This window comes from Podarcis liolepis (genome assembly GCF_965112155.1).
Source record: "Podarcis liolepis genome assembly, chromosome: 3".
NCBI lineage: Eukaryota > Metazoa > Chordata > Lepidosauria > Squamata > Lacertidae > Podarcis > Podarcis liolepis.
In genome coordinates this window covers 34,715,641-34,739,191 of record NC_139557.1, presented here as the reverse complement: position 1 = coordinate 34,739,191, position 23,551 = coordinate 34,715,641, and the positions used below count along the sequence as shown (strand labels likewise).

The window sequence follows — 23,551 nt, the reverse complement described above, 5'->3', positions numbered from 1 at the left end:
CCAAAAACAGCTGAAGACCCAAGTTTGGGAAACTCTGATATAAGGCAAGCTGTGATCCTCCAGATGTCCCTGGACTACAACTTCCTGCATTGACTGCTGTCTGGGGCCTATGGGACATAATCTGAAGGACTTCAAGTTCTGAACCTTTGGTCTAAGGCCATGGTTGAAAATGGGTTTTTTTCTGAAGGGACGTTTAAGGAAAGGAATGATAGTGGGGTGTTAATGGCCAACCCCCACTTCTCAAAGTAGCCTGCCAACAAGACAAATGGTCATAGGCAAGCATCCCCTCTAGATTGGTAACTCTGGAGCAGATTTGCCACAGGTGCTGCCAGTCACCAAGCCTTAGGTACACAGAAGCTGCCTTGCAGAGGTAGACCATTGGTCCATCGAGCTCACTGTTGTCTACATTGGCTGGCAACATCTTTCCAAAGTTTCAGATAGGGGTCTCTAACAGGAGATACCAGGGATTGAACCTGGGACATTCTGCATGCAACGCAGTTGGTTTTAGATAGGAATAATAATAATAATAATAATAATAATAATAATAAGAAGAAGAAGAAGAAGAAGAAGTTGTTCACAAATATATGTTTTGGCTGTGTAAACTTTATTTTTGGAGGAGGTATGATCTATCACATGTTTCCTGACAAATATCTACTCTTTAATCCTAACACTGTGGGAACACCTTGTGGTTGTTATTGGTGGTTTGAAAAGTACTCTCAACATATTCTGAGAATTTTTTCTTTTTTATAACTTGCCCACTCCTAGACTCATCCCTAGTACCTCAGGTTACATACGCTTCAGGTTACATATGCTTCAGGTTACAGACTCCGCTAACCCAGAAATAGTGCTTCAGGTTAAGAACTTTGCTTCAGGATAAGAACAGAAATCGGGCTCCGGTGGCGTGGCGGCAGCAGGAGGCCCCATTAGCTAAAGTGGTGCTTCAGGTGAAGAACAGTTTCAGGTTAAGAACAGACCTCCGGAACGAATTCAGTACTTGAAACAAAACTCTTTGGGGCAGTGCCACAGAGTGGGAGCCCTAGCACAAATTATCTTTTATTTATTTACACACTTTTCTGTTTCAGGAACTGCTCACAAGTGGATTTCCCGAATTTGTTAAAATAGTAGAAGTCGGGCCTAGAGATGGATTGCAGAATGAAAAGGTAAGTGGACAATGTGAGTTGAAGTGCTGAGTTACGCATGAAAGCCAGGAAGTTTAAAGCATGAAATGGATCTTCTGAAATACGTATGACTGAAGTGCTTCAGTGTGTGCATGAACTTTGGTTTCAAACGCACACAAACACATGTGTAGTTAATTGAGTATGGAGGGCTTTTAATATCTTTCTACAGCATTTCTACAGCAGGCGGGGGGAAGCTGTAGCCAGGAGCAATTGGCAGGCAGCAGGGGCCACCACAGACCTGGCTTCCCAGCACATTCATTGTTACCATGTACCTGGATGTTGCGAGGGCAGCGTGGGAACAAAGTTGGGGGCAGGGGCACTGCTGGTGTGCTCACATTGCCCTGACCTCCCCACCTCCCTGTCATACTCATATCCCTGTAGGTGTGCCAATTTGCTTTTGCCTGAAAAAAAAATAGCACCCGTCTGCAGTATCTGCCATTTTTATTTTAGAGCGTTAAAAATACCTGTTATTGTTGTTCAAAACGCTTTTGCCACATGCTACATTTTGTACCAAGACCGGTCTACCCCTTACTTTCCCACAGGCTATAGTCCCTACAGATGTCAAAATTGAATTCATCAACCGACTTTCCAAAACAGGCTTGCCTGTCATAGAAGTGACGAGCTTTGTTTCTTCGAAATGGGTACCTCAGGTAGGTAAATTGAAAAATGCATTGTACAGAAGGATCCAGCATTTTTATGCTATGTAGGTTTCCCATAGCAGGAATGTCTTTCTGAACCATCACCCCCTACACCTTATGCCTTATACCTGCTAGTCACCTCCCACCTGACTTTGCCCTGCCTTGTCCACACTTGGCACTCAGGACAGAGGAACGTAGCAGCTGCTTTATGTCAAGTCAGAAGAAGAAGAAGAAGAAGAGTTTGAATTTGATATCCCACTTTATCACTACCCGAAGGAGTCTCAAAGTGGCTAACATTCCCTTTTCCCTTCCTCCCCCACAACAAACACTCTGTGAGGTGAGTGGGGCAGAGAGACTTCAGAGAAGTGTGACTAGCCCAAGGTCACCCAGCAGCTGCATGTGGAGGAGCGGAGACGCGAACCCGGTTCACCAGATTACGAGTCTATTGCTCTTAACCACTACACCACACTGGCTCAATTGGTCCATCATTACGTGCAATGTAAATTAATAAGACAGACTCTTCTTTGGTAAAAGAATAAAAGCTTTACTGAGTTAAAATGAACTTGTTTGCAAATAACAGCATGGTGAACAGAAGATTAAACTAGCTTCAGAGCATACACGGAGTTATTGAGTCACACATTACGCATCAACAGTCTCCACTGAGCACAAGCTTCACAGAGCACAGGCTTCACCATTCACAGACACACAGACTGAGTCTGCCTGCAAGCAGATACAGTCAAACCTCATTCTGCATCTGCTTCCACTTGTGTCCACAGCAAACCCAGAAGTACCAGAATGGGTTACTTCCAGGTTTGCTGCTTGCGCATGCACAGTAGCGCTAAATCGCGCTTTGATGTGCGTCATTTTCGGCTTGTGGGTGGGCCTCCAGAATGGATCCTGTCTGCAAAACGAGGTTTGACTGTACTTATACAGAGAATGAGTCCTCCTCAAGATGAGTCACAGTGATTCAGCATGCTAAATGATTCTGCAGCTTTTCAGCATTTCACAACATTTCTAGACTCCTTTACTGCTTCTGCTCTCAAATACCTTTGTCACATGACACATCAAGCTCAGTCTTGTTTACGCTGACCAGCAGTGGTCCTTTAGCATTCTACATGGGAGTGTCTCCCAGCTCTACCTGCAGTTGATGGGCATTAAACTCAGGGTCTTCTGCTGGCAAGACACCACTGTTGTCATTCCATATTTCTACGTGGAGCCTCTAGTGCTCAGTTGATGTCAAATCTGACATTTTACTATTGTAGCAACAAGGGAGCAGAGCCTGGTTTAAATCAGCTGGCCCAATGAGTTGGAATAAGAATTAAACGTTCATTCAGTGGAGGTGCAAAAGCAATCAGCCACTGTGGATATCAAATCCATCTGTCTTCAGTAAGCTTATAATAGCAAGTAATTGACCAAAGTGATCCTCAATATACCAAAAGTCTTCATTTATTTCGGACAGTTTCCTGGACTGAATGGGACTTGGCAGCCCTTTCCGTATCAATAATGTTAATTGGGTGAAACAGAAATATTCCTGGTGTTGCACTGTGCTGGGGAGAGCCTAGTATTAGTAGTGTGTGTCATGCCACAGAGAGCTTCTGTGTTAGTTTCCTGTCCTCACTCCTCATGAGATTAATCTATAGAGTAAATGTTGATTTTTATCATAAAGTTACCAAGCAATGAATGGCCTTTGAGATAGGTAGGTCTGTGTCTGTTAACTATATTAGGATCCCAGAATGGGTTTGAATTTAGGTAGTTTGTTGGTGAAGATTGTGGCCTGAATTTGGTGTCTTAGTTACTTAATTGGCGCAGCTTGACAGCTGCGTCAGTCAATGCAGAGCTAAAATGCAAGCTGCACCTGTACCCCAACTCTTTCCTCACTGTGCCAAATTTGAAGAAAAAGAGACTTTAAAATTTTGTATGTAAAGCTACCAGGGCAATTTGCCTTTCAGATGGAAATGCCTACATTTGTCTTTCTAATAATGAAGGCTTTGCAGACCACCAGTTTTTCACTACACTGATGGAGCTTGAACTTTTATTACTGCAAAGGTGTCTCTGGTGTGTTGCTCCCATGAGGGATATTTTACCTACCCAAATATTCCTAAAATGGAGAAAATATATGGGAGTTCCATGAGTTCCATTTCCTGGCATACAGTTAGGTCAGTTGCTCTACTCTTAAAACTTTAATACAGAACTTGGTTTGGACCAAACAATGCCACAGTCCAAATGGGGATGACTAGCAGGCCTAAATAGTCCTGCAGAATAGAAGTTATCTACCGCTGCTTTAATAAAAAGCCCGAATAATCTTCATAACCCAGGCACAACATGAAAGTGGGCAGGTGGGGATGGCGGTAAAGCAAGTGGTTACTTTGTCCCATCTAAAAGCCTAAGATACTTCTTCCTGACCTCAGATGCAGGAAGCTACAGCTGACAAGGCCAAGGAAGTCCTACTGAAAGCAGAGAATATGACAGATCCTGCCCCTTGAGCTCTTCTCCAGCCCCAGACTTCGCAGCAACTAAGCGGACCTCCGAAAGCATATTAGTGATTTTAGCTGATGCCATGGTAATCTATTTTAAATTAAAAGAACTCATCTCAGGGCCCTCCTGCCTGAGATGAAAGCCACCTTAAAAGAGACAGCTGCTGCTGCTGCTGCAGAAGACTGCACTCTAGAGCTCAATCTCACTTTTCAGAATGGAGGCCAAGAACAGCAAATATCAGGTGAAAGTTGGACCTGGAGAGTTTAAGTTGATCCAAAATGTTTTGTTGTTTTTTTTTGCATTTTAGGGGGTTGAGGGAGGAAGAACAGGATCTGGAATCATTCTTGTTCACCTGGTTATTTAAACCTCTGCCGCCAGAAGATGGATAGAGTGCCGCTTGTAGAAAAAGCCCCACCCCGTTAAGCCAAACCAGTGTCTACAGGGCTCTGTTGCGAAATTATAACATGATTGCACAAAGGAGGACGTTCTCAGCGTCTGGTTTCCTTTCATGAGGTTCCTATCCAAGTAGTTCAAGATTTATTGCCTAATACCCTGAACTGCAAACAATGGATGAAACCAATCACTGGGAAGCCTAACGGGAGGAAGAGCTGGTGAAGAGCAGATCAGGCCGCTCTGGGCAGCGCAGGAGGGGCCATGCAGCGTTGTCAGACGTTTGCAATGAGGGATCATGGGGCTGGCAAGCCCCTTGACCCCCCAGCTATAAAGCATGATGACTCAGAACAGTTCAGGAGAAAATCTGGTCTTGAAATCTTGGTTGTATGCAGTGCTTAAAACAGTTTTCAGCAGGCATAGGCAGACTTGGCCCTCCAGATGTTTTGGGACTACAATTCCTATCACCCCTGACCACTGGTCCTGTTTGCTAGGGATCATGGGAGTTGTAGTCCCAAAACATCTGGAGGGCCAAGTTTGCCAATGCCTGCTTTTCAGGAAGAGTTAATCAACCCCTGCAGCACACATGCAGTGGTCCCAATCAACACCACCACCCCTCCACTATTTGAAAGGGGGCGCGGGCGCAGGGTTGCATACCCTCCAACATGTACAGGTCAAAAACCGGGATGCACGTTTTCCAGGCCATGCTCCTGGGTGAGTGACCCATGCAAGACCACGGCCAAAGCACTTTTTCGGGGCAAGATTGTGGTGCCCAAAATGACCACCATGCTCTTGCGTGACAAAACGGGGTGTTTTCCCGGGACAGTTGAGGGGTATGGCATTGTATTCATGCATCTCTGTCATAATGTATAGTTGTATAGTTTGGCCCACACAAAGGAGGGAAATCTGCCAAACCTGGTGAACTGTCTTGCTATCTTATGTTCCCCATATTTTACTAGAAGCTCACACTAAAAACTCTGTCTAGCTCACAACGCTAGAATAAATTACGCCAGTTCATGTTGTACTCCATCTTTCCCCAACCTGGTGCCCTCCAGCTGTTTTTTGACTACAGCTCCCACTTTTCCAGATCATTGGCTACACTGGCAGGGGCTGATGGGTGTTGGAGTCCACAAACATCTGGAGGGCACCAGGTCAGGGAAAGCTGAATCAGAACAGAGGACAAGGTTGTTCCTTCAAGGAATATCTACAATCTAAAGCAACCATATACCTCCCTTTTCATTCCCCCCCTGATTTTTTAATTTTTGGAAATGTGTTTTTCATTTCTTCCTTTTCCTGTGAGCCCTTTTGGGTAGCAAATTTGGCCTGGGCTTTTTTGGATGTTGGGAGAGGGGATTTTATTCCCATTTCAAGCCTGAGTGTTTTGTTTGAATGGCTCAGTTGATATTTAGATTACATTCTGTTTATATGCCATGGCCATGTTAACTTGGAGATGGAGTTCAAAATTCTTAGCGCACTTTATTTTCTCTGGTCCTGAGAATAGATTGACTAGTTATGTTTCCATCTCCTTTCTGTCTGTCTGCCTTGCATTTTAAAGCCCTTTTACCATTTCCCTGCTAATGTTTTGTTTGGCAGAGACCTTCTGACTAGAAAAAGCCAGAAAAAGTGTGTGTGTGTGTGGGGGGAGTTCTGCAGTAGCAAAGGTGCCATCTAAAACAGGATCCCACACCTATAATCGAAATCGCCAAGAATGATAAAGGGCTGCCATTGAAAGGCTTATTGCTTAAGTATCCTGTTGCACTTTGAAAGTTAATTGCCTAAATGTTAAAAGTACATGTTAAAGTAAGAGTCTGCTTACAAGGAAAATATTGAGGGGACAAATACATTATATAAACCTTATTTGCAATGATTAAGTTTCATGGAGCTTGAATTGCACCTTCCCTTTAGCCTGTTAATTGTATTTTCAGTTACGCTGTAAAAAGTGCAGGATTTTGTCACATTGGTATACCATTACGTTAACTATTTGGTTTCAAAGGTTTTCCTTAGCCTAGGAAGTGTGGGCAACATTCTTTGTTTAATTAAGGGATTAAAGGTTTGGGAAAGAAGAAGGCAGGGTTCATTTCTGTGATTATTTACTTACCCCACTTCGGTCCTGCTTTCTTAGAATGCAAGTAGATACCCTGCCAGGTAGCAATAATATAATACCAATCCTATAAAGCATTAGAAATATTTAAAACAACAGGAACAGTGCAATCCTATACATGGCTAGTCAGAAGCAAACTCCGTTGAATCCGGTACATCTAAGGCTGTGTATATACGATGCCTTCAAAACACACTTTAAGCACATTCTCTGTTAAGTCGTGGGTTGACATAGCAGCCGGCACAGCGATTTCTTCAAGTAGCTCTTTATTATGGTAAGCTGAAATAAAACTGACTGCGAACAGCTCAGCCGGCCTGTATTTATAGGCAGCCGGCTGTCAACATTGTAACCACAACAGCCCAGAGTTCTCGCCTAAAATAACAGACGCGGACCTGAGTGAAAACTATCTACAGACCTGAGTGAAAACTATATACAGTATCCCCCTGTTGGCCCAGGGTGAAACTACACTACATAACACCCCTCCCCACCGAGATAAGGCGTTAGTTACAATCGTAATGGTTTCCTTATATACAGCACTACGCGTAATGGTTCAATTAAGCACAAAAGCATATCGGTTACATTTCCCATACTTAGACCAACAGTGATACCTGTCCAACAACATAGTCCTTTAAATAAGTTGGGCGCTTGGAAACTCTGCCAGACCGCCGGGGACTGGTAGCCAAGTCCGGAGGGCCACACAGTTCTCGCTGAGGCTGTGGTGCGACCCTAGGTGGCGTTGGAACCAACTCCCCTGGATCCGCTGCTGTGGGTGGAGCCTCCGCAAGTGGAGTGGTCTGAGTCTGTTCTGAAACGGCTTGGTTCGGCTCCACGCTGGCAGTTTGCGAGGGAGGTGTAGGTGGGGCCTCGCCATCTGTACGTGTCTCTTCTGGAGCCGCAAGCGCAGTTGGGGGCACCTCGGTAGTGTCCAAGTCCCCAACCCTGCGCCTAAGCTGGTCTATGTGCCGTCGCCACAAGCGTCCGTCTTCGAGTGCCACCTGGTACGAGCGAGGTCCAGTGACTTCCACTACTGTGGCTGGCACCCAAGGGATGTCCCCCACATAGTTCCGGGCAAAGACCTGGTTTCCTGGGACAAATGACCGTGGTGCGTTGGCACAGCCTGGGGGTTCAGCCACGGCAAAGTCTGGGTGTAGCCGGTCGAGCGGTGACCTGAGGCGGTGGCCCATAAGCAGTTCAGCAGGACTCCTCCCTGTGGCCGCATGAGGGGTGATGTGTTGCACGAACAAGTATTCGGCGACCCGCTCATGCCAGTCTCCCCGGTCCAGGCGCGCCAGTGCCTCTTTTGTCGAGCGCACCATTCTTTCCGCTTGCCCGTTGCTGGATGGATGAAAGGGTGCCGTTAGGGCATGGCGGATGCCCAGTCCCAAAAGATACCGCTCAAACGTGCCTGACGTGAACTGCGGTCCGTTGTCAGAGACAAGGACATCAGGACACCCATGCGTTGCAAACAGGCCTCGCAGCACCCGGATGACAGCTTCGGTAGTGGTGGAGGGCATCAGGGCGACCTCCAGCCATTTGGAATAGGCGTCCACCACTACCATAAAGGTCCGGCCGTGAAAGGGGCCAGCCAGATCGATGTGCACCCTCGACCAGGGTGTCTTTGGCGTCTCCCAGGTGTGTCCCTTAGCTGCCGGTGGTGCAGGCCTCGACTCCTGGCACGCTTGACAGGCGGACACCCAGGCAGTGATGGCATCGTCCATATTAGGCCACCAGACGTAACACCGAGCCAACGCCTTCATTTTGACAATTCCCGGGTGGCCAACGTGCAGAGCCTCCAGGACGCGCTGACGGAGTCCCTGGGGAATCACGACGCGGTCTCCCCACAGCAGGCAGCTGCGATGAGCTGAGAGTTCATGTTGTCTGGTTGCGAAGGGCTGGAACTCCGATGCAAAAGGCCCTTGTGGCCACCCCCTCCACACCCAGTTGAGCACCCGGCTGATGGTGTGATCCTGGGCAGATGCGGAGGCCACAGTGGCAGCCGATACTGGCGCTGCCGGAAGATCCTCAATCAGAAGGAGTGATGAAGCTGGAGCCGGGTCTTCCACAAATGCTGGAAGAGGGCAACGGCTGAGGGCGTCGGCATGGCCCATCGATTTCCCCGGGCGATGGATGAGGCGGTAGTGGTAGGCAGCCAGGAAAACAGTCCATCGCAGCATGCGTGGTGAGAGGACCGGTGGAGTTGGACGATCACCGGCGAGGAGGCCCAGGAGTGGCTTGTGGTCAGTGATGAGTTCAAAAGTCCTGCCATAGAGGTATTCATGGAACCTCTTCACTCCAGCCACAAGTGCCAATGCCTCCTTGTCGAGCTGGCTGTAATTCCGTTCCGTCGGAGATAGTGTCCTGGAAAAGTAGGCGAGCGGTGCTTCTCTTCCATCTGGAAAACGGTGACTAAGGACAGCACCGATGCCAAAAGGTGAGGCGTCGCAGGCAAGGACCAGCGGCCTGGATTCACTGTACTGTACCAGCACACTGTCTGAAGAAAGGAGAGCCTTGACCGCGTTGAAGGCCGCCGTCTCCCGATGACCCCAGGCCCAAGGCGTCTTAGTGCTAAGGAGTCGGTGAAGAGGCTCAGCCACTGTGGCTTTGTGGGGCAGGAACATGTTATAAAAGTTCAGCAGCCCCAGGAATGCCTGCAACTCCGTTTTGTTCTTTGGGGTGGGGGCCTGCTGGATAGCGCGGATCTTGGATGTGGTTGGATGAAGACCGGAGGCATCGATAAGATAGCCCAGGAACTCTACCTGTGGAACGGCAATCTGGCACTTCTCCCTCTTTACCTTGAGCCCGGCCTCCTGGAACCTGGTCAGCACGGCACGGAGGCGCTCGAACAGCTGCTGGTGTGAGTCTGCAGACACCAAGACGTCATCAAAATATGGTACCACGCCCGGAAGCCCTTGCAGGAGACGCTCCATAAGGCTTTGGAAAATGCCAGGAGCCACACTCACCCCGAACTGCAACCGGCGGCAACGGAAAGCCCCCCGGTGGGTGACGATCGTCTGGGCTTCAGCAGTGGCATCATCGACTGGCAGTTGTTGATAGGCTTGGGCAAGGTCCAGCTTAGCGAAGACCTTACCCTCACCCAGGGAATGCATCAGGTGTTGGACAACAGGAACCGGATAAGCGTGCTGCTGAAGTGCCTTGTTGATCGTGCACTTGTAGTCAGCGCAGATTCTCACCGACCCATCTGGCTTGACAGGCGTGACGATGGGGGTTTCCCACTTTGCGTGGTCAACCGGCTCCAAAACTCCTTGGGCGATCAGTTTGTCCAGTTGTTCATCCACCTTAGCCTTGAGAGCAAAGGGAACCCGGCGTGGCTTTAGCTTGATGGGGGCGACTTGTGGATCAAGGCTAAAGGAGATGGGCGTACCTGTATATTGGCCCAAGGTGCCGTCAAAAACCTCGGCAAAGTCTTTGACCAGACCCTCAGTCTCTGCGTTAGAGATGCAGTTGATGCCGGTGACTTCCAGGCCGAGGGCATCAAACCAGTCTAGCCCTAGGAGGCTTGGCCGCTGACCTTCGACCACCACCAACCGGAGCAGGCCCGAAAAATCCTTGAAGGCGATCCGGAACCGGCCAACGCCTACCACGGGAATGTCATTTCCCTGGTAGTCTCTCAGGTGTACGCGGTGAGAGTCGAGTTGCCTTTTGGACACTCTGGGTACCAGTCTTTTGATGGTGCTCCATGACACGATGGACAGGGCAGACCCGGTGTCGATCTCCATGTCACATGGAGCTCCTTCAATGAGCACCGTGACGTTCAGCTTGCGTCGCGTAGGCGAGTCGGTTTGGCCAATCGTGGTTCCAGACGGGCAGCGGCAGTTGGTGAGAGCGAAACAACTTTCCTTGGCAGACTGGAGTGAAGACTTGGACTTGCGAGTCGATGAAGGGGGGGTGTCAGACGGAGCCGATCGGCAGACCTTAGCGATGTGGCCCCTTCTGGAACACTTCCTACAGATGGCGTCTCTGAATCGACACTTGGCACGGGAATGGTTGCCTCCGCAGCCAGCACATTCCGGTTGGCCCTTGGACTTCTGTTGGAACTTCCTGCGCTCCCGCTTTGTCTGGTGCACGTCATCGTCTTCACTGGAGGATGCCTCCTCACTGCTGGCCTCTTCATGATGCACCAGAACTGGCTCCCTAGCAAGACGCGGGCTGCTGGACTTGCGGATCTCCTGGGCGGAGCGTTCAGCAGCTTCTGAGGCCACAGCCTCCTCAATGGCTTTCTGTAACGTGAGTTCTGGCTTGGCTAGGAGGCGCCGTTGCAGATGGATGTCCCGGACCCCGCAGACGATTCGATCCATCAGGGCATCGTCTAAGTCTCGGAACTCACAGTGCATTGCAGCCTGTCGCAGGGCGGTGGTGTAGTTGTTGATTGACTCCCCCTCTGCCTGGTTCCGGTGGTAGAACGCATGGCGGGCAGCAATCTTGGACGGCTTTGGTGCGTAGTGGTTGCGGAGCTTCTCTTGGATCGTGTCCCATGGTGTTGCCTGGACTGCTTCAGGCGCAACCAACGCTCGGGCCGTCTCAAACACCTCAGGCCCACAGAGGCTGAGGAATAGGCCCCGCTTCCGATCCTTTGATACTGCTGTCAGCTCGTTGGCTTGGAGGTAGCAGTCGAACCGAGCGAGGTAGGAGTCCCATGATTCAGAGGCTGGCGCAAACGGCGGTAGAGGCACAAGTGAAGCCATGATTCCGATGCCGGCGTGAAGGGCGATGGATGGAACACAGTGCTCTAGCCAGAACAGTCAGCTCTGAATTGGTTCTGCCCAGTGATTTCGCTCAGTGATTTCGCTCTGTGATTCAGCTCAGTGATTCAGCTCAGTTCAGAGGCTGGCCGCATCTGGCTGTGCTCTGATGTCCATCCATCCCACCTTCGTCGCCAGTGTTAAGTCGTGGGTTGACATAGCAGCCGGCACAGCGATTTCTTCAAGTAGCTCTTTATTATGGTAAGCTGAAATAAAACTGACTGCGAACAGCTCAGCCGGCCTGTATTTATAGGCAGCCGGCTGTCAACATTGTAACCACAACAGCCCAGAGTTCCCGCCTAAAATAACAGACGCGGACCTGAGTGAAAACTATCTACAGACCTGAGTGAAAACTATATACAGTATCCCCCTGTTGGCCCAGGGTGAAACTACACTACATAACATTCTCCTCCACCCCCTCAAAGAATTCTGGGCATTGTGGTTTGTTAAGGGTTGCTGGGACTTGTAACTCTGTGAGGGGTGAACTACAGTGCCCAGAATTCTCAGAGGGTTGGAATGTGCTTTATAGTGTGTTTGCAGCCCTGCTTTCAAATAAGTGCACATGGGGTTTTAGCCTGGAAATATTAGGTTACAAGGGTTCTATAGGCTTGGGGGGGGGGGAATTGGGGTTTTCTACAGAAATGGTAAATCCAGGTTAAATAGGACATAATATGGGGTGGCATTTTGATGAGGATGATGTCATGAGCCTTTTAAAATGCCACATTTATTCACCTCCCTACAATGACGAAACTGCAAAGGGATCAGCTTCTCTGAGCACACAATATGCTGCTATGCAGAAGTGCCCAAAGTCTCTTAACAGTGAAGTAATAATAATAATAAATAATAATAATAATAATATAGCATGCATAATCTTTTCTCCCCCATGGCTTTGAAATGCAAAAAGAAGAAGACTAGATGATGCCATTAAATAAGTGATTTTATTCCTTTAAAAAACTTTTTTAAAAAATTAAAAAATGCTATTGTTTTTACACTAAACATAGGTACCCAGAGATCCAAACAATCCAGTCCTTTGGATAACGGGAAGGGGCAAAATTGGACATGGAAGTTCAGTCCATTTTGGTGCAAATATCACTTCTATGTGACTTCTTGTGAAATGAACAAAGTTTTACTTTATTGATATTTAATTGTGTTCAGTCCTGTGTTTCTACCTCATATTTTTTTTTAAAAAAAACCTGGTTCAGTTACCTTGTCAGTAACCAATGAATAAGTATCTGATACTGTCATATGACTTTAAGAAACTGAAGCTACATTTTGTCTTTTAAGATGGCTGATCACACAGAGGTCATGAGAGGAATAGAATGCTATCCTGGAGTCCGTTATCCAGTCCTTACCCCTAATCTTCAAGGCTTCCATTCTGCTGTACGTATACTGCATGGCTTTATCTTTCAGTGAAGCTCCAGGGTCTTAAACATATTTAGTTATTTTTATCAGAAGTCAAGATTGCATGATCTTTTTTTTTTTTTTTGAAGAAGAGTTTGGATTTGATAACCCGCCTTTCACTCCCCTTCAGGAGTCTCAAAGCGGCTAACAATCTCCTTTCCCTTCCTCCCCCACAACAAACACTCTGTGAGGTGAGTGGGGCTGAGAGACTTCAAAGAAGTGTGACTGGCCCAAGGTCACCCAGCAGCTGCATGTGGAGGAGCGGAGACGCGAACCTGGTTCCCCAGATTACGTGACTACCGCTCTTAACCACTACACCATACTGGCTCTCAAGATTGCATGATCTAACCCTATCCGTGACATAAATTAGGCTACCAGAGGTCTGGAGGGTGTCAACATTAGAGCCTTCTCTGTGATGGCTCCCTGCTTGTGGAATGCTCTCCCCAGGGCGGCTCGCCTGGTGCCTTCATTTAGGTGCCAGGCAAAAACTTTTCTCTGTAACAGGCCTTCAACCTGATAGAACATTCTGTGCCCTTTAAAAAGTGTTTGTGGGAGTGGGGGTTATTGGTTTGCTTTTCTTCTTGGTTTATTATGTATTTTGTGTTCTCATTTTGCATTTTGATGTTGTGGACTGCCCTGTAATCTTCAAATGAAGGGCAGTATACAAATTGAAGAAACAAACAAAGAGAAATAAATAAGCACAACCAGAAATCTATGCTAAATTTCACATGAATAACTTCAACTCAGTACATAACAACAACTTTTGCTGGATAACAAGTGGGGTCTGCAACAAAATGTGGCTGTGTTGAGTGCTGCTGTTCAGGATTCCAGCAACTCAGTTGCACACATCCCTTTCCATTTCTTTGCTACCAGCAATGCATGGTCTCTGAACATATTCAGTCCCCATTGGGCTGTTTTTGGAGTCCCTTTCCTAAAAACAGATTTGTAGCTCTTCAGGGTTTCTTCAGTCCTATTTGTGGAAGTTGTGCCTTTGGCTATATCTGTGTGATTCTGAAACAAAAGGTGAGGAAGAAATTAGTTTCAGCTTGCATACAAATACTAATCTTTCTAATTTGCTCTTCTTACAACAACATGTGAGCTGAAACACAGCTGCTTGTCAAAGTTCGCACTTCCCTGAATTTTGAGGTTCTGCAATTGAAGAATTGTTTAAGAATGCATAAAATAGAGGGGACGTGTGCATATATTAGTAAAAAATAAATAAATGCATAAGTGCATTCTATTAGAGCAGGCATAGGCAAACTTGGCCCTCCAGATGTTTTGGGACTACAACTCCCATCATCCCTAGTTAACAGGACCAGTGGTCAGGGATGATGGGAACTGTAGTCTCAAAACATCTGGAGGGCTGAGTTTGCCTATGCCTGTATTAGAGGGAATGGCTTATAAAATTACACATATTGGGCAAAATTGCATACAAAAATGTGTAAATCAGGAGAAATGCACAATAAAATGCTGACAAATTCTAATGAGGACAACATGGAAACTGATGTGGAAATGTGGAACTTATTTGGAGACTGGTCAAATGAGAAACTGAGAGAAATTGAAATTGACAGAATCGCCCACCCCTGGCGTGGGAAGACTTGGATTGGTAATAGAGGGAATGAGGTCAACTACACATTTTCTAAGTTGACATTATGGTTTTTGGTGTCTACTTAAAAATGAAATGCCAAAAAACAATCTGTTACACCTCATCTTTGCTTTCCACCTGCATTTGACAGCATTTAGTGATCTAGGCACATGTAGGAGTGTTTGCAGAAAACAGGACCGTCTTATTTCTAGAAGTCTGCTTTAGTAGGGTTGCCATTACATCCAGACATAGCTGGTATTCTGGATATATGGCAGCCCCTGCCGGTAGTGTCGATTTTGGCAATTTTCATTAGCAAAACTACAAAAGCTCAACAACTTTTGTGTCCAGATTTTCACTTTTTGAAATATGGCAACCCTAGCTTTAGAGGAGAAGAGAGATTTAATTCACATAAACAGTTAAGGCTTTTCTGTGAGCCCCATAGAGACTGTGCAAAGTGCATGGCCTTCTGCCTCAAAACCTTCACTTGTTTCCATGTGGGAAACTCATCATCTAGAGGACTCCCATTTATTTCAATGACACAGGTTTGCTCAAAAGGACATTGAGATAATTTTAGGGCCGGTGCCTCACTTGAGCTTTCGTAACTCATTTTAAACATGTGGAAAAAGAGGCTTTCTGTAAAGCAAAATCAGTGTTGCTTCCCGGAGAGATCATTAGAATAATAGCATCATGAAGCAACAGAGGCAATGAGTTTAGTTTATTACAGCTGCAGTGCAAATGCACGTCTCCAGGAGAGTAAATCCCATGCAACATAGTGGGACTTGCTTCAAAGTAAACAAACAAGCATGGTGTGACACCAGTTGAAGTCATTTTCCATTTAAATCAATGGGAATGATTTCTTCTGGACTAAACTTTGTTAACTAATGCTTCAGATGGTAGGGCTACTGCTAAACATAGCATGCAAAAAGAAAGAAAGATGTAAATTTATTTACTGGGGAAGGGGGAATAAACAAAACCCAATCACATTTGTTCTGTCTTTTGGTCCTGTTTGATTTTCAGATTGCTGCCGGTGCAACAGAAGTGTCCGTCTTTGGTGCGGCTTCCGAGTCTTTCAGCAAAATGAATATTAACTGCAGCATTAACGAAAGCATGGAAAGATTTGAAGATGTCGTGAAGTCTGCCAGGAAGATGGACATTCCAGTGCGAGGGTAAAATAAAAAATGAAAAAGGCTGTGTTTAACCAAGCTAGCAAATTTGTGAAAGCTGCCTATAAGTTCATGATGCTGAGAAGTTTTTTTTAGAAACAGAAACGGACTGTGGCATGTATGATGGAGGGAACAGAGGAAGGACTCGCTTGCTGTGTTCAATTCAGGAGTGGCCAGCAGGGTGAAGGTGGCGGGTGGCTAGGCCACAGCTGGACTGGCACACAGCTGGTAGAGCCAGATGGGCTTTGCTGGTATGTCTGCACAGTCCTGATCTCGCCACCTGTAATCACACCATCCAGATCAGAGGCAGATTTAGGTCCAGTTTACTTGAGCTGAAGGGGCGCTTTTGCCTTTCCGCCTCGTTCCCAGGTAAGCCTAGTAAGTGCTGGGCTTGGAGAAGGAGACTTGAGGGCTCTGACTGGGTCCTAGAGTCCTCCCCGCTCCTTCCCAAAGCCTAGCTGGCACTTGCCCAGCTTTGGGAAAGAGGCGGGAGGGCTCTCTCTCTCTCTCTCTCTCTCTCTCTCTCTCTCTCTGTGTGTGTGTGTGTGTGTGTAATTTTGGCCTTGGAGTCTTATAACCAAGGTTGGGGACCATCCAGATAAGCCCCTGTAGTGCTGCTGCAGCTGTGTGTGTGTGGGGGGGTGTTCTTCCGTGGCACAGCCCCACCACACTGCCTTTCTGGGGTTTAATTCCATAGCCTCAAAAAGCGTGTGTTTAGGACCGTAGCTCCAGTTATTTCACTTTGCCACCCAACCTCTCTATGCAACAAATTCAAGTTACAAAAAAGGAGATTCTGACTAAATATCAGAAAGAGCTTTCTGGCAGTAAGAGCTGTCGGACAGTGGAACTGACTCCCTCAGAAGGTCATGGACCTTGGATGCTTTAGCTGAGATTCCTGCATTGCAGGGGGGTTGGACTAGATGACGCTTGGGGTCCCCCCCAACTCTACAATTCTATGAAATGCCCAAGCTTTGTGTTGCCCAAACAGTATTTTTTGGAAAATTGTTTCAGATGTGGAAGAGTAAGGGGGGTGAGGGCTATTGGCACCCCCTCTTTATTGTGTTTGTAAGCTGTTGCCAATAGGTGGAATAAGTGAAGGGGAAGGGAATGAGGACAGAGGCTTTCATCCTTTTAATTTGTGTTCTACAGCAACATGAAAAGGAAAAAGCTTTGCCGCTGCTGTCATAAGAAATGCCCGATTGCGTTCCCATTTGCCACGTAACGGCCCATGGGGAGCAATGCAAAAAAAGAAAAAGAAAAAAAAGAGCTACTTTCAGAAATAATTTTAAAGGTTTCAGTTTTGGTTTTCTGTTTTCACTGGCAACCTGATGTGTGTGTAGTAAGCGTAAATCAACGGCAGTGGGTGAAATTAATGGAAAATGTACTTGAAAACTTCGCTGAGAACTTAAGCTTCACTCTGTTGTTGTGTTGCTACAGCTGGAGCAGCATTTACTAAATCATCACAGAAAGCGCTCTATGTTGCCCGTTGTCGCACTAAAATATTTAAGTATTTACTGGAAGAATTCAAGGGCTCATTTTAAAAAGAAAGGAAGGAAGCTGGTATGTTCCCTTAGCACTTTTACTGATTAGTTTTCTAATTAAGTAATTATCAAATACCTTTACTAATACCTTAATTCTATTAATTCCACGAATAAATTTTTATGTACACAGACTCCATGATTTTACAGGGTCACATTCAATGAAGTTGATTAGAAGTAGATTCAAGAAGTAGAGCAGACACTCCCGCAAGGCCCTGGTGAGGGAATTGCGACATCAGTGTCCTGTCCTGGTGGTTTTGCCTACCTCATAACAGTCGTCACAACTGGTTGGGCATTGTGGCAATCCTTGTCTTGGATGGAGTTGAGGTTGTAGTCTCTGCCTGCCCCTCCAAGTGCTGGGGTATCCCATTAAAGGGGTGCGGGGGAGGGTTTGCCATGTCCTCATGCCCAGCTGGGGACCAGGGCCAATGACATTCCCCCAGACGGTGGTCCCTGCAGGGGTCACCATATTTGATGCAAGTCTTAGGAACCCCCCGCCCAGATTGACCTATGTGTCACTTCCGGCAGGCAGGCCGGTAGTGTTTTGATTGCCCCATGCCCAAGCCAAACCTCTTTCATCTGTATCCAAGATAGTTGTGGCCTGTTTCGATCCCCAAACCAGTCTCCATGTTATTTTAATTCTCTGTGGCGTTGGGGACTGGGGAGCACAATACCTGGACCTGCAGTGCATATTTAATGGACAGTATTCACTGCAGCAAGAAATGGTGGTGACCAATAGCTTAGATAGGAACGAGGAACACTGTGGTCCTCAAGATGTTGTTGAGACTACAGTCACATCCAGTTAAAGCACTCTTATATCACTTTAACAGTCATGGCTTTCCCCAAAGAATCTTGGGGAACTGTAGCTCAGTGAGGGGTCTCCAAACAACAAACTCCAAACAACAAACTACAATCCCCAGGATTCTTTGGGGGATGCCATGACTGTTAAAGTGACATGATAGTGCTATAAATTTCTGGTGTAGATGTCTGGTCTACAACTTCCATTATCCTTGGCCATTGATTCTGCTGGCTGCGGCTGATGGCAACTGGAATCATCTGAAGGAACAGCAGCTGGTTTCTTCCCTTAAAATGAGTTTTAGGAAAATCATAGAAAATAGATCTATCAACAGCTATTGTTTGCCATTGTTATATGGAGCCTCTACATTCAAAGGCATTATGCCTCCATGGTTATACCCATTGCTCAGGAGGAGCAGCAGCAACAACAGGAGATGGCTGTTGCCTTCATGCCCTGCTTCTGATAGCTCAGTTGGTTAGAGTGTGGTGCTAATAACACCAAGGTTGCAGGTTTGATCCCTGCATGGGACAACTTCATATTCCTGCATTGCAGAGGGTTGGGCTAGATGACCCACAGGATCCCTTCCAATTTGACAATTACATGAATGTTCTATGAATGAACTTCCTAAAAAGACACTAATTGGCTATTTTGAGCTGTGATTCAGAGGGGCTGTTCTCAACATTCTTAACATTTGGGGAACATTCCATCAGATTCTTCTAATAGCATCTATTAGATGACAATAGATGCTAATAGAAGAATCTGATGAGTGTAGCTGCTCCTATTTTACACATTAAATTGCATTTAAGTCTCTCAGTTTGAGATATTGCTGTTCAGAGGTGTAATTCAGAATGCGCACAAAAACCCAAGTATACTTTTGGATTCATTAAATACCAACCAGGGTCATTCCCCGTAGAAGACTGCATGTTATTGGAGTCAGTCGCTTATGAGTATTATTATTATTATTAGGAAATGTGAATGTAATAAATAGAGAAAAGGTTAAGTAAATATATTGCAGTTAGGCAGGGGCCGGGACGGTGCAGGTGGATAAAATGTTATAGTTTGGTAAATTCAATTGCCTGCTTAGCCAGGAAACTCCCTGGGTGGTCTTGGCAAGTAACTGCATCTCTCTGTCTAATCTGTTTCACTCGCAGCATGATGAAGGGGAAATGGCTTAAGAATTGTAAAGCACCATTTCTGGTTTTTGTAAATACGTTTACTGATTGCTAGGATGCTTTCCATAGCTCCTTGATGGTTCCCACCCCACTCCTTCGGGTTCATGAGATCCACTTCCTGTCTGTTTAGAGTAGAGCACAGAAAAGATGTTTGAGGACAGATGCCATAGAGCTGGTTATTCCCTACTGAAGCCAACCTGCTTTAGAACAAAGGCTGAAAGTTTTTCTAGATAAGATGCCCATAATATGAAAATACTTCAGAGCTCAGGTTATCCCGGCCAGATAAAGGATGATACTTCTGGGGTGCCTATGACGACTTGCTGGTCTCTGATCCAACCATCCAGTAGAAAGCCTGCAATAAATCGTCGTCATCATCATCATCATCATCTGAGGACTGCATTCCAGCAGTGGCTGAAGCCAGAGGCAAAAATGGGTGAAGCAACAAATGTAAACTTTACTTTTGTGCAGTAGGCTAGTTTCAACCCTCACAGCCTCTCTGAATCCTCCACCCAAGCAAACAACAAACTCTAACAGAGTGCAGCCAGGCAAAAACACTTGAGGAGGGGTGTCAATGGCCAGGGATGATGGGACTTTTAGTCCAACAAAATCTGGACTCCTGCATGTCCCCCTTCCCTCTTTGAGATGACTGGGCCAAGATTCAGTTTTAAGAGTCTTTTATACTTACATTGACTTTGAAACGCTGCTTTGTAATGCAAGTTCCGATGTCTTTCAAAACCAGCTGGTTCTTGATGTTAAAAGCAGATACGTAACTGTAGCTGAAGATTTAAGAAATCTGCTTGATATTTTTAATTGCTATTTATCTATCTTGGAATAAACAAGGAAGCCCCCGTGCTCACTGGAACATGAGATTTTCTTGTTGAGTTATTAAGAGTGCAATCCTCTAGGATTTGGATGATCTTGAGGCTTCCCAGCTCAGCTGGGGGAAGCCCTTAATCCCAGCATAGCTGGAGATAGCTCTGCCAATGAAACTTAAGCCAGTGAAACCTATACCAGCAGCATATGTCCTCAAAAGCAATGTGGCATGGAAAGGCAAGAAGAGATACATACCTATTCCAAACTCTCTTTAACTTGACCATGTGACCCAGGGCCAAGACCATGTGACTCAGGCCCACAGCTAGCAGCCCTGCTTGTCACTTGGGATCTAGTTTTAATTTCTATGGTACTTTCTTCTATCTCTGCCATTCTTGATTTTCTTTTGTCTGCCCCACATTTCTTCTTTCTAACAAAACAAAACAAAACAAAACAAAACAAAACAAAACAAAACCCTAAACTAAAAAGAAAACTGTGTTGCCATTAGTGTAACCCACCTTAGGTCAAGATTCACACTCACACCATACATTTGACATTCAAAATACATTTAAGGCACATGGCTTCTCCCAAAGAATCATGGAGAATGAAGCTGTCTTATGGTGCTGGGAATTGTAGCTCTGACAGGGGTACACTACAATTCCCAGGATTCTTTTCAGGGGTGAGCAATGACTTTTAAATGTCCTTTAAATGGATGGTGTGGATGTTACCAAGAAGTGATCCACTTGTGGTTCACACAAATGATTTTACTTCATTTACTTACAGTAAAATTCAACCCCCCCCCCCCATTTCTAGAACTCACTGTGGCATGAAATGGAATGGAATCCAATGAAAATATGTAACATCAAGTCTGCCTAAGGGAAACCAAAGTTATTTGCATCTCTTTAGCAACTATGAGATATTTTTGGGTCAGATAAATGGTTACTCATAATGGCTACAATCCAGCAAACATTCACTGATGCTTGGAGGCCAATGAAATCCAAAGGATTTAAGAGCTTCTTTAAATATTTTGTTGCAGTTGGTAATATCTCACATTTGGTGCAGCTGTTTGAAGAGGTAGAGCAAAAAAGCAGTAGGCAGGCTTATTTTTTAAAAAAATTCTTAAGCACTCATTCATTTAGATAGATTTCAGGATGGTGCACAATAATAATAATAATGTTAACATAACAATAAAAGCAAAATGTAACCCATCGTAAGACATTAGAAACAAAAAAGCAGCATCTTATTGTTGGTTGTGATATTAGGATGCTGGACTAGATAGACAATTGGCCCAATGCAGCAAGCTTTCCTTGTGTTTTTATGTTCTTATTATTTCAGTATTAATAATGGTAATTATTAATGTTATTCATATAGTGCAATCTATGTGCTGAGTACTTTGCAAAGAACAGATTTGAAACGGACTCTTGGCAATCCAAAGTCCTTGATTTTGACTTCGATTAGGAGAGTTTGCCTGAGTATTCTAGCCCTTTACAAGTCACATTTCTCTCTTCCCAATTCTCAGCATTTTTAGCAACCATTTAACTGATTTTTAAAATATGGCTTCCTCCGTGGATATGTCAACTGCTATATTTAAGAATTTGCTTTGGGGATAGATCCCCTGTTCTTCTGACATGAACTTCCAATGCAGTTGAATCACCCTGCAATGAACAGTGCAAATTACATGCAAACATACAATGTAATAATAAACAGGAAGCAGGCAGCATCTGTGTCTATGGCAAGAGTCTCAGAGGGCTCTTTGCATTCAGCTGTGCTAGCAGCTCTCTCTCTCTCTCTCTCTCTCTCTCTCTCTCTCTCTCTCTCTCTCTCTGTCTCTCTCTCTCTCTCTCTCTGTGTGTATGGTTTTGTAACCATCTCAGACAGATTCCTACAAGAGGCAGTTGCTCCTGTGCAGAGCTGAGTTTCTGCTTGGATTGATTGCACTTTTGCCGAATGCTGATGGTGATAAATTGCACAGCTACCCTCAGCTGCATGCATCCTCCGTACAAGTTCCCCTTCCAAGTCCCACATCACAATAAAAGCATCATTTTCTGTCCCAGTTGTTTCCGAATGAAGAAGACTAGCTACAGCTTCATTTCCCTTCCCTTCAGGGCATCTGAGATCATCCCTTAAAATGCTGAAGACCTTTTCATTTGCCAATTAATGCACAAATTTAGCCGCCGCGCACTTTGATACTGGAGGAAGGAGGAAAGGGCTCGCTTGTATTATCAAAGGGAGTTTTATCTAGTTTCATCTCATCCTTTTTACGGAAGGCAAAATGGACACAGTTAATACAGATGCTAGCAAGATGTTGCCCAAGATTGTTTGTTAGCTCTTCATTATGCCCTTCATTTCTACTGTAGTTGAGAAAAGAATACTGTTGGTGCATTATAACACATGTCAGGACTTTCTGTAAGATCCAAAAATAAGTTTTCAATGTGGGGGTGATTTTCCATGTGGGGGGAGGCTGTTCTGATTGTTGCCTTCCATTCTTGTAAACTTGGGATCCTTTCCAACTCTACAATTCTATGATTCTAAAGTGACAAAATATTTTGGCAGACTCAAGATATAACTGTTTATAAAAACTTGTTTTTTTAAAAGGATTCTCCTATTGCGTGTTCAGACCTTTAAACCTTTCCCTTAAATAAATTCAGACAAGACTCAAATTTTGGTTTGGTTTTTGGCAGAATTTAGGCCACAACCTTATTGATTACAGCATGTGAGTGGTTGCATAAGCTCTGGTTCGACTAGCTGCCTGCACCGTTGCAGGTAGCGTTGACCCAGGGCAGCAGCATAGGTCAGCCAAGGGTGAACACCTGAGGCAGGAGAAAAGCCCGGGAACAGACTCTGTTCACTCCCCAGATGCTCCCCTGGACTCAGGCACCGGGATAGGTGGAAAGCCGGGAACAGGCTATGCCCACCACCTAGATGTCCCCCTGGACTCAGGCACGGGCACAACCCCCTCACAGGGTTGACCAAACCATTGAGTCCCTGGATTCCTTTAACGGAATACCCTTCACATGGGGATGGCGAGAGCGTTCCTCCATCCCTATCACCTGAACCAGAGCCTATCCACAACCTTACAAGTTGTGACGATTTGGTACGTGGCAGGTGAAACCCAAATGGCAACAGCCAATCAGCCAAGTGGGGAAAATTCCTGCCATGCCCCTGTCCCAGACAACACATGATGGCATAGCAAGGTCAAGCGCAAAGCCCTAAAAGTAGGGAGAGGTGGGCAGGGGTTCCAATGCACGCACCAAAAGAGGAAGCTCTGGGTCACGTGCATAGGCATATATAGGTCCCTTGATCCGCTTAGCCTGCGTCCCATTGGCCTGATTAAACCCAGCATCAAGGGACCTACCAGTTGGGTGTTGTGGCTATCCAATCAGCCTCACCCACAACACAGGGTTTGGTTGCCAGGTCTCACCGCAACACGTGCCCTCTTTAAGGGAGGACCCGATTACTTCCTGGCTTAATTGTTGATCCTAGTATTTGAAGAATGCTTTTGGTGGGGCACCGATGTGTGCATATTACCAATGCGTCTGTATTCTTT

The 23,551-nt window shown here is 45.9% G+C and overlaps 1 protein-coding gene across 1 annotated transcript in view; it reads left to right on the top strand.

Moving 5' to 3' along the window:
* HMGCLL1 (3-hydroxy-3-methylglutaryl-CoA lyase like 1) overlaps positions 1 to 23,551 on the top strand; it is a 60,638-nt gene that overhangs the window by 7,756 nt on the left and 29,331 nt on the right. Inside the window, exons 2-5 of the mRNA XM_083495679.1 lie at positions 1,083 to 1,160; positions 1,721 to 1,828; positions 12,824 to 12,919; positions 15,543 to 15,691. Coding sequence (XP_083351805.1) covers positions 1,083 to 1,160; positions 1,721 to 1,828; positions 12,824 to 12,919; positions 15,543 to 15,691 — 431 coding nt within the window. The remainder of the gene's footprint in view (positions 1 to 1,082; positions 1,161 to 1,720; positions 1,829 to 12,823; positions 12,920 to 15,542; positions 15,692 to 23,551) is intronic.